The 11468-nt window shown below is 37.3% G+C and overlaps 1 protein-coding gene across 1 annotated transcript; it reads right to left on the bottom strand.

Moving 5' to 3' along the window:
- Positions 1 to 734: 734 nt before the first annotated feature.
- LOC131603080 (uncharacterized) lies at positions 735 to 1902 on the bottom strand. Its single transcript, XM_058875329.1, has 6 exons — positions 1828 to 1902; positions 1533 to 1724; positions 1336 to 1446; positions 1151 to 1232; positions 962 to 1057; positions 735 to 876 (listed from the first exon to the last, which is right to left on the bottom strand). Exons 1-6 carry the CDS (start codon positions 1842 to 1844, stop codon positions 778 to 780), a joined length of 597 nt encoding a protein of 198 aa, XP_058731312.1. The 5' UTR covers positions 1845 to 1902; the 3' UTR covers positions 735 to 777.
- Between the last annotated feature and the right edge of the window lie 9566 nt (positions 1903 to 11468).

Genomic DNA, 11468 nt, shown 5'->3' with positions numbered 1-11468 from the left:
TTCACTATGCCAAAGAGCAGCTTTTACAGCGCTTTTTTGGGGCTTTAACAGCGCTTTAAAGCGCTGCCAAAGCCAGCGCTGGCATAGGCTACGAAAGAGCTTTTAAAAGCGCTCTGGTAGGCCCCCCTATAAGAGCGCTTTTCTGGAAAAAGCGCTCTTGTAGGCCCCCCTTTAAGAGCGCTTTTCAGGAAAAAGCGCTCTGGTAGGCCCCCCTTTAAGTGCGCTTTTTCCAGAAAAGGTCTGTGATAGGCCCCCCTGTGAGAGTAAAAAAAAAAAAAAAAATGCAACATACTAAAGCGCTTTTGTAAAAGCGCTCTTATAGGGTGGGCTTTAAGAGCGCTTTTTCCAGAAAAAGCGCTCTGATAGCCCCCCCTATAAGAGCGCTTTTACAAAAGCGCTTTAGTATGTTGCTTTTTTTTTTTTTTTTGCTTTTTTATTAATCTTTGGCAGCGCTTTTAAAAAGAAGCGCTTTAGTATGTGGGCCTTTAAGAGCGCTTTTTAAAAAGCGCTTTAGTAGCTAAATGAGGTATTTTAATGTGCAGCCTGTAATTTAATCCTCCCAGTCGACCTGTAATATTTTCGACCTGTAATATGTTTTCAGCCTGTAATATTTTCGACCTGTAATTTATTTTCGACGATATTATTTCAGCCATCAGTAAGACAATATATATATATATATATATATATACTAATATAATACCATTATAATATCCAAAATTATATATATACATCATTACAACATCAATAATATTATAGTACTTCAATTCGACACAAATCCTACATGAAAAAGCGCTTAATATAAAAATGACACAAATCCTCTTTTATTTCTTCCAACTTAAGTTTCGGGTATCCAGCGGTACGGAATTCGTCAAGGTACTACAAAACAAAAACAAAATATGAATGATACATTTAGTTAAATGTAATAAATTATATGAAATTATCTTAAGTTATAAATTCATACCGTGAGCGGAATCTCTAATTGATTTGCCTGAAGGATTTCTTTCATAAACCTCAATACAAAGTATCCGCAATCGTAACTGTTTCGCTGTTGCGGACACTACATAGAAAAACAAATAAGATTCTATAGTTGTGCATTGTTTTATCAAGTAGCATAAATATATTATAAGCAACATTGTGAAAAATAATGTACCTGCACTTGGATCCAAGTAATGTTGCTAGATTTAGTTCGGGATACCTGTGCGTCCCGTTGACTTCGGAACACTTGTATTGATCTAATTAACAAATATATAAAAGCATATGTTTAGATCAATCCCACAAATAAGTAAATATATATATAAATATACACGAATATATATTTAGAACGATCCCACTTACAAATCAACGATGTCCTTCATGGCCGGATAATTGGTCCATTCACCATTTACCGAATTCAGATAATACACGACTTCCCTTATAGGGTTGATAGCAAGCAGCAACCAGTGTGCTCTATAAATAAAAACAATAGGTTATATGAAAATTTTGCTATACACAAAAGAAACAGAGATTATATGAACAAAGAATGAGAAACTAACCCTACTGGTCGGGTATTATACGCCCAAAGATGCAGACATTCTGTATTGCCGGTGGACATGAATCTATCGACTAATCGCTGTCTAACTGATTCCCGTTCCGAAGCAATTGTCATTCCGCTGCAGTGGGCGGAAGACACGAAACGGAATCTGTTAGACAACGGAGTCCCGCGCAACACTCTGTCATACAACAACCTTAAATAAAAACATAATAAACATTAGATTATTTTCATTGAAATGTGTAAATAAATTATATTGTGGGACTAATTAAATAATATATCGGATGAGGGAATATTACCGGATGTATGAGTGCATGTTATTGACGCCTAGTTGATCATGCTTAAAAATCTCCTCCAAGTCATCAAGTGTAATAAGTGACTTCAATTCAATACCGAAGACACTCTCATCCATAACGATTTCACGTAAAGCACCATCCTTCAAATCGGACATATCAACCATTGTTGCGAGCGTCGACCGGTACCGAGGCACAAAAGCACCGCCTTTTTTTCCCGCTGGCTTCGGAGGACCAGTGGGTGGTACGGTACGAACTTGCTGCGTCACTTGTTGTGACTCTCGAGCGGATGCCTAAAAATCATATAAGTTAGGTAAAATATAAAATCATGCAGATTTAGATTCAGATTAATTATTAACACTTTAAATGTACCTCTTTTAGTGATGCAACGGACTCCTCCTCCTGTAAAATCCCTTTACCCTTAACTGTGGGTTTTATAGGAGCAGTCTAAAATTAAAATGTAAAAAATAATTAATAAACGGTTTAGAATTGACATTCGAAAACTAAATGATTCATAATCGTTTTCAATATACCTCATCACTAATGGTAATGAGCTCCGAGGGCCATGCAACAAATGATCCTATTGCATCTCGCAGCAATGTCGTCTCTGAGACCATGTCAGGTACCGGTAGCATCGCATCATGATCTACTACAACATCCACCGATACTTTCAGGTGTCCATCCGGGAGCGGTCTATGGTGAAGTAAATCTCCCAAAGTGTTGTGCACTTTTCCCTTGCCAACTAGTCGATAACTCGGTTCCGATAAGTATAGTTGACAAGATGAAATGCCCTAAACCAATAGTAAATATAAAGTCATTATCATTAATAAAATAGAACAATTTAAAAGGAAAAAAAATTATAATTACCTCGGGAAATTTCCTTTGATAGTTGATACTAGCCTTATCACTAGTTTCTTTCACCGATGAAGTGTTGCACTTTTCTCTCATATACGCCTCTTTATCTCTTTGCAATTCAGAGACTTGTGCTTGCAATTCCGCCAACTTTTGCAACACTTCTTCATTTGAAGGATTTCTTCTCCTAGGACTCTTGTAAAAAGAGGTTGGAGTCACACCATGACCCTTACCCCTCACCCGACCGGGATACTCAGGAGCATCTAGTGCTCTACTAAGTACGCTCCCCTCACCGGTGGATGCCGATTGCGACAAGGTCTCCTGTAATTCATTTACATTAAAAAATCATTTATATATTAAAAAACATTTGATTTAATTAAAGACACAGTATTATACTTACACATTCAGTAAAAACTCTCTGAACTTCGGGATCGACAGCATGATCCTTGCCCACACGAGCTTCCCTCCACAACACATGTTCAGGAAGTGAGGTTTCCTCACTTTTAGTCTCCTCTAACTATGCATTGACACAAATGATAAAATCGTCAAATAAAACACATTTAGACAATTAATTAAAACGCATTTCTATTTACTTACAATTTTATCCTCCAAGCGTGCATATCCCAAACGCCCTTTTTTGTATGGATATGCGGGTTTGGATGCTCTCGCACTATTCTTGGCACTCCTTTTCCGAAAATCTTCATCTCTTTGCTCTACAAACTTAGCCCAATCTTCTTCACCAATGAAGATCTCATACTTTTTTGGCCGTTCCGGTGCCTCTTCAAGAAAGTTTCCATCTTTATCCTTAAGATAAGTGTTTGTCAAAAAAGCTTTCCACCCTCTATATCTTTTGCCGGCCAAACCAAGTATGTAGCGTCTACGATCATCTGGTATCTCAAAAGTCCTCTGCAAAAAAACATACTCATAGTGTGTTAGTATAAGTAATTTAAACAATTTATCGTCAAGATAATAACAACAATTAACCATATATGATATATACCTGAAGCTCGTCCCAAATCGCTTTTTTTTTCGCATCCAAGTCTTCGCTTTTCAGATTCCATTTAGCTACGGAGACCGGAATATGCATACGAACAAGTGTACCAATATAACTTGTCAACTTTGCAGAATTAGGACCAATTGCTTGTTTATCAGAATTCCATTCCAATCGGTATACTAATCCTTGGTCTCTATGTCGAACGATTCCCTTCATGATAGTGATGCCTCGTGCAACTTCTTTTGCTTCAGTATCAGGTGGAGCATTTGTATCCGTGGCATCTCTTTCTTGAGCATCTCTTTCTTGTGAGTTTTCAGGTGGAGCATCTCTATCCGGAGCCATTTAATCTGTATCAAACAAACTAAAGCACATTAGTACACTATTAATAAGCTAACAATCTATACAAGTAAAATGGAAGTCAAACCATGCATGTACAAGTAAATCGGAAACGAAATCGGTACAAATCAAAATAAGCGTCAAAAAATAAAGTTGTCGGAATTGAACGAAATTTACATGGCTATGGTAAAACGTCCCCACGGACTCAAAAATAAAGTCGGTTTTCCGAAATTCAGACCCTAAGCCCGACTTTTGATTACGGGCAGAAGCAAAACCGATAAAAAAACAGTCCCGAAATGAACATATAAGTGCATGAGCAGCTCCGGAATCGTCAAAATAGTATAGTTACATGTAAAGAAGTCGACAAACGGATACATGGTTCAAAAGTTATGTACAAAACGAGAATATGCACCAAAATTGAATAAGTACTATACTATTGATTAAAACAATCGGTACAAATTGAATAAAACAAATTAGTCGGAATATGTATACTATTACCTTTATCACTAACGTCCCTTTCTTTTCTTGGTAGGATTGTGTTCTACGCGTCTCTTAACAACGCGGACGGTTGGATTGATCCAATTACCCTCATTATGATCATTTCTAGTACAAGATTCATTCTCATTTTGATCGTTTCTTGTACAAGATTCAATGCCAACACCAATATCACCTTGATCTTCAATGTTTTCATCTACTATTTTGTTAGATAAAAGCACTATAGACCATTTCGTACTTGTCGGATCATTGACATAGAACACTTGTTTAGCTTGAGAGGCTAAAATGAAAGGCTCATCTTTGTACCCTACCCTATTGAGATCCACTTGCAAAAATCCTGACTTATCCATTCGTATGCCACTATTATTTTCAACCCACTTGCAACCAAATACAGGAATCTGAAACTTCGCGTAATCAAACACCAAAATGCGCTCGATAACCCCAAAATATGACAAATTTGCAAATTTCGGATTTAAGTCATTCGCACTTGATATGTGCATTGCTTCAGCTACCAAGGTAACACCACTATTTTGCATAGTACTTTTATCATCCTGTTCTTTGGTATAAAATGTGTATCCATTAATAGCGTATGCGCTATAAGAAAGCACAATTACAGTTGGACCATAGGCTAAACATCTCAACCTTTCTGTTACTGAAGCAGGATCTGAACGATACTTTGAATAAATATGATCCCTAAACCACGGTATGAAACTTCGATTGTGCTCTCGTACTATCCAGTTCTCATTTCTATTTGGATTTAAATCTCGGAGAACAACCTTGTGCATTTCAACATACGGCTCAACCTCAATCTCATTGTGCAGAACATACAAGTGCGCTTGATCCCGTTCGACCATTGATACTGTCACAACTTTATTTCCAATTAGCCTTTTTCCTTCTTTTTTTTCGACAATATGAGATTTGGGGAGTCCAATTGATTGAACATTTGACAGATATTCAGTACAAAACTCAACCGCTTCTTCAACAACGTATCGTTCGGCAATACAACCCTCCGGTCGACTTCTGTTTTTCACGTACCCTTTTAATATTTTCATATAACGTTCAGCAGGGTACATCCATCTCATATAAGCTGGTCCGCACAATTGTGTCTCTTTCACAAGATGAACGACTAGATGAACCATTATGTCAAAAAACGAGGGAGGAAAATACATTTCAAGATCACATAAAGTAACAACTATCTCTTTTTGCAATGTTGGTAAGATCGCGGGATCGACCACCTTACTGCAAATTGACCTGAAGAAGAAACACAGCTTAGTTATTGTGCTTCTTACTTTTTCTGGCAGAATAGAACGTATACCTATTGGTAAAAAATGTTCCATTATAACATGACAATCATGCGTCTTCAAACTCTTTAACTTGAGGTCTTTCATGGACACAAGTCTTCTAATATCTGAAGAGTAGCCTTCTGGAACTTTAACTTCACTGAGGAACTTACACAATGTTTTCTTCTCCTTTCTAGATAGAGTGTAAACAGCAGGTGGCAGATATGTTCGTCTTCCTTTCGTCACGGGTCTCAATTCAGTTCTCATCCCCATGTTTACCATGTCATTCCTTATGTTAACGCCATCCTTAGACTTTCCTGGTATATTGAGTAACGTACCTATAACGCTGTCAAATACATTTTTTTCAATATGCATAACATCCAGGAAATGTCTTACGTACAACGACTTCCAATATGGAAGTTCAAAAAAAATGGACTTCTTCTTCCACCCACCCTTGACAAGTGAATGTGCAAAAGGCTTGCCAAACTGAGTGCTCACATCTTTCACCTTTTCAAAAATTTGATCACCTGACAAAAAAGGCGGGGCTGTACCATGTTCGGCCTTTCCGTTGAATGCTTTTCTCCACCCACGGTAGTGATGATTAGAATTTAAGAATCTACGATGACCGAGAAAGACATTCTTCTGACAAAGATCCAATCGTGTCGTATCGGTTTCATCTTCACAAACGGGACACGCCTTTTGACCTTTATTGCTGTACCCGGATAGATTTCCGTATGCTGGAAAATCATTAATTGTTCCAAACAACATCGCCCTCAAGTTGAAACTTTCCTTCCTATACCCATCGTAAACCTCCACACCGTTGTCCCACAAAAACTTTAAATCTTCGATTAACGGTGCCAAGTATACGTCTATGTCATTCCCTGGTTGTTTTGGCCCAGAAATTAGCATTGATAACATCATGTACTTACGCTTCATACATAGCCACGGAGGTAGGTTATAGATCATAAGAATCACAGGCCATGTGCTATGCGAGATACTTTGAATACCATGCGGGTTCATTCCATCAGTAGACAATGACAACCGAAGGTTTCTTGCTTCTTTTCCAAATTCAGGATAATCAGTATCAACTTTCATCCATTGTGGTGAGTCTGCCGGATGTCGCAACTTTCCATCAATAATTCTTTCATCTGCATGCCAAGTCAAGTGTCTTGAATCGGTCTCACTACGATACATGCGTCTAAATCTCGGAATTATAGGAAAATACCATAAGACTTTAGCAGGAGACAACTTTTTCTTATATCGAGGGGCACCACATTTAGGACACTCATTCAACGCTGCATACTCGTTTCGAAACAAAACGCAATCGTTTGGACATGCATGTATCTTATCATAGCTCATGCCAATAGAGGACAACATCTTTTTGGCTTCATACGTTCGATTGGGAAGAACATTATCCTCTGGTAGCATATCTTTCATAAGGGCTAATAACTCTGTGAAAATTTTATCCGACCATCCATTGTCCGCCTTTAAGTTGTACAACTTTAACACCGCAGACAATCTTGTGAATTTTGAACAACCATCATACAACGGTTTCTCTGCATCGCTTACCAACCTCTCAAACATTTTGGGACAATCCGCAAGATCTTCTTCAAGCGCTTCTGCAATCTCTTCGACTCGATCGCAATCGTATGTGTCTGTGCAATCGTCGTTTGAAGCATACTTCCTATTACACCTCGACTCAGCATTCCCGTTACTTTTCTCACCATGCATTGTCCAACATGTATAACTTCTATCAATTCCAAACCGTAGTAAATGGGATCCCAACTGTTTCCCGTCAACCTTACCCCCATAACAGCAACCCAAGCAAGGACACGGCATTCGAAGCGGGTCTTCGGAGTGCTTAACCGCAAACTCAACGAATTCCCATACCCCTTTCTCGTACTATTTCGACAATCGGTTTGAATTCATCCATGTCTTATCCATGTCTTAATTAAGCTAAACAAAAGCGGTCAAACTTTCACTCTTCACAAGTAACCCCTATGGCGAATTCAATTCACAAAGTTAGTAAGTACATCACTTAACGATTAACGAAATTGACATCATGTCGGAATAATGAGTATTACTTAATATAATCTAAAAGTTACAAAGTTAGTAAGTTCATCACTTCAAAATCAGAGAATATTCCACATGTCGGAATAATGAGTATTACACTCATGTCTTAATTAATTAAGCTAAACAAAAAAAAAACTAATTATTAAGGAACAGAACGGTATAATGCGTTTCTGTCAATAAAACGCAATGAATCAGAAGCAATAAAACGCAACATATTACGGAATGAATCCGAAGCAATAAAACGCAACATATTACTTTGGCGAGAGAGAACAATATATTACCTGTATAGTAGTAAGCAACTTGTAGACCCACACAATGTAAGATTCTTGAATGAGATCAAACTTTCACTCTTCACAAGTAACCCCTATGTAGCAAAGATATTCCTAAAAAATATAAAATAAAAACTTAATTGAAGAGTATAAAAATGAGGTCATAATCCATAGCTTAAAAAAATCAGCATTGTATCATTATGTCAAATGCATTCAAAATCAAATAACATCAATACAAAATATGACTTAATTCCACTTCAAAACATGAGATTAATTCCAACCACCTTTGAATCAATTAACTTAGAAACCGGGAAGCCACTACACCAAAAAGAACCACCAATAGTTATACTCAAACCCGACATATAATACTTGCAACGGAACCACAATAATACTTGCAATGGAAAATAAGTTGCACAAAATCTAGTTTCATGTTTGGTTTATTAGCCAATATAAGTAAGAACAACCTGACAATTTAATTTGTACTTATAATGTGATATATTACAAAATATTTTACAGGGTAATCCACAACATCTAGTAACATCATATAAATGAAAAGGAAATGGCATTCCAAATCGTATGACATTCCTCCTTCTGGTCTTGTACATGAATTATAAATAAATAGGTTGGAAAACTATAATATTCAGTATCCAGTATTCACTATACAAAACAGAGTCAAAGCATCGCATTTGTTCTGCTACTAGACATCTCAAGCTTCATTAATAGATGGGAAAAGAAAGTGATCATTAATCACCATAGGAAGCAAACATTGTCATTTTATTAAAAACAATAACTCGCATGTTTTCAGATTCAAATTTCAGGACATTTGATGTCATTCATTTCTACCTGGTATAACAAGCTTCCAGTACTGACAGCTACAAGATTGTGTGCAACAGTGAACTCCAAGTCGTAGCTGAACATGAACAATGCAAGAAAAAACACTTCAAGCTCACACAGTACATAGTAAATACAGAAGTTTCAACTAATTTGCAAATAGGAACTTATCATTAACAATAACCAGAAGTTTGTACAATGAACATGAACAATAACCAAACCAGAAGTTTCATTTGCAATTCTTATCATTAATGTAAAAAAACACATGGTTTACAAGTTCTACTAAATAGTGGGAAGATTTTACCTGAACAGAAGTGTTGATTTTGACCAAGAAAACCCTAAAATCCCACAGAACGGCGGCGGCAGCGGCGGCGGCGGCGGCGGTGGCGTGACAGTGAGACGAAGACGGAGGGACGGGGAGTGGTTGAGAACGGCGGAGGGAGTGAGAGGAGGAGTAGTTGAGAACTTGCGAGGAAGAAGAAGACTGTTTCTGAAAAAATAGCGTGTTTCTGGAAAAAATTAGCGTGTCTGTGTTTTCGGAAAAATTTAATCAGGGCTACAAGAGCGCTTTTCAGAAGCGCTTTCATACCCAGCCCTACAAGAGCGCTTTTCAGAAGCGTTGTCACATCCCCCCTATAAGAGCGCTTTTAGAAAGCGCTTTCATACCCACCCCCTATAAGAGCGCTTTTAAAAAGCGCTTTCATTCCCCCCCTATAAGAGCGCTTTTGAAAAGCGCTTTCATTACCCCCCCTATAAGAGCGCTTTTCTAGCGTGATTTTTTATTTTGTTTTTAGACAAACCTACCAAAGCGCTTTTGGCCATAAGCGCTGTCGTAGGTGTGCTGTTAAAAGCCAATTTTGGCGTAGTGTTTGCTACGTATCATGTGTTGGAGGAGATATTAGTTGGAGAGATACCTAAAGAGCGAGTCTTAAAAGTTGTGCTTAATAAGGAAAACCATGATTTCAAATGTGAATGCTCATTGTTTGAGTTTAAAGGTATTGTGTGTCGCCATGTGTTATTCATGTGTAGTCAGGAGAGGATTACAAGCCTGCCAGATAAGTACGTTTTAATGAGATGGAAGAAAAATATTAAAAGGAAGCATTCATATATAAAGACTAGTTATGGTGTAACAGAATTGAAGCCAAAAATGGACAGATTTGACAAATTATGCAAACACTTTTATGAGGTTGCTGAAGTAGTTGCTAATTCAGATGAGGCTACTGATGACCTCCATGAAACATTACATTTGTTTAGCTCCAATATGTCCATAAAGGATAGTACACTTGTTGAAGAGAATCTCAATGAGGATTCCAATCCAATCAATAGTAATCAAATTTGTAGCCCAAAACATGTCAAGCGCAAAGGTCATCCTCCATGTAAAAAAAAAATATATTTATCTATGACACGATTGTTAAGTGGTCAAGGAAGCAAACCATAAAAAGTGATCACATTGAGCTTACTATAGTATCTATATTTTCGTTCATAAATGATATCTTATTGAAATACATATATAATGTAGTGAAATCTTACTTTATTGTTTCTCTAAATGTGTAGGAGTGCAATATTGGAATGGTGGGAAGTCAGTTCGGAAGTAACATTTGTGTAGAATCATCTCTTGAGGTTGTTAATGGAGGACATTACTTAGATTCAAATATCGTGGTTTGTGTCCATTATAAGATTGTATTAAATAATGTTTGAATTCATATGTAATATTTGAGGAATTCATATGTATTAGTTGAGGAAAACTAATGTGTACTTATTAAGTCACTAATTTATACATATTTGGTTTTATGTGAGTCATATTTTAGTTGTTTGTATGTTATTGTTCAGGCCCAGACTTATATAAAGGAAAAAAATAGTAAACGAAACTTGGTTAATATAGTGCAGGAAGTTGGTTAATGAAAGGTATAACTTGGTTAATGCAGGCCCAGACTTATATAAAGGAGAAAAATAATAAACGAAACTTGGTTAATATAGTGCATGAAGATGGTTAATGAAAGGTATAACTTGGTTAATGCATGCCCAGACTTGTATAAAGGGGAAATTAATAAAAGAAACTTGGTTAATATAGTGTTGGAAGTTGGTTAATGGGAGTCTAACTCTGGTTAATGCACGTCCAGCCTTCAAAATGCAGAACTTAACTTTGGTTAATGAATCGCCACATAAAAATTCGGTATCTCCACAAAAACAAACACACTCGAGTGTACTCGGGTACACAGAAAGTTGTGTCACATCACTCCATACCTTTTTAGGTCACATGTCGTATTAAAAAGACAAAACGTTTCAATGATGGGACTGTATTCAATGTTCCCATTCACATCACGCTTTGGTGACACGTGAATGAAATTCCTTGGAGGTCGACCACTATTGATGAAAGATTCCCCCGATATCAAACATGTCTGGCGAGTCTTGGGGGCAACTGTTCTGTGCTGGCAAAAGATCGAGACCTAATGATTTATGCCGACCAAGATCCGGGACCCACTGGCTCACGCCGACCAAAGGCTCAGATCCGTTACT

The sequence above is a fragment of the Vicia villosa genome, linkage group LG5 (genome assembly GCF_029867415.1).
Source record: "Vicia villosa cultivar HV-30 ecotype Madison, WI linkage group LG5, Vvil1.0, whole genome shotgun sequence".
NCBI classification, from domain to species: Eukaryota; Viridiplantae; Streptophyta; class Magnoliopsida; order Fabales; family Fabaceae; genus Vicia; species Vicia villosa.
Note: the sequence above shows the minus strand (reverse complement) of the source record. Positions and strands in the feature narration are given on the sequence as shown.

Coding starts and splice junctions, on each gene's coding strand:
- LOC131603080 (XM_058875329.1), bottom strand. Junction 1,447..1,532: donor TATAATACCCGACCAGTAGG/GTTAGTTTCTCA, acceptor TTTTATTTATAG/AGCACACTGGTTGCTGCTTG. Junction 1,058..1,150: donor TTACTTGGATCCAAGTGCAG/GTACATTATTTT, acceptor TTTTCTATGTAG/TGTCCGCAACAGCGAAACAG.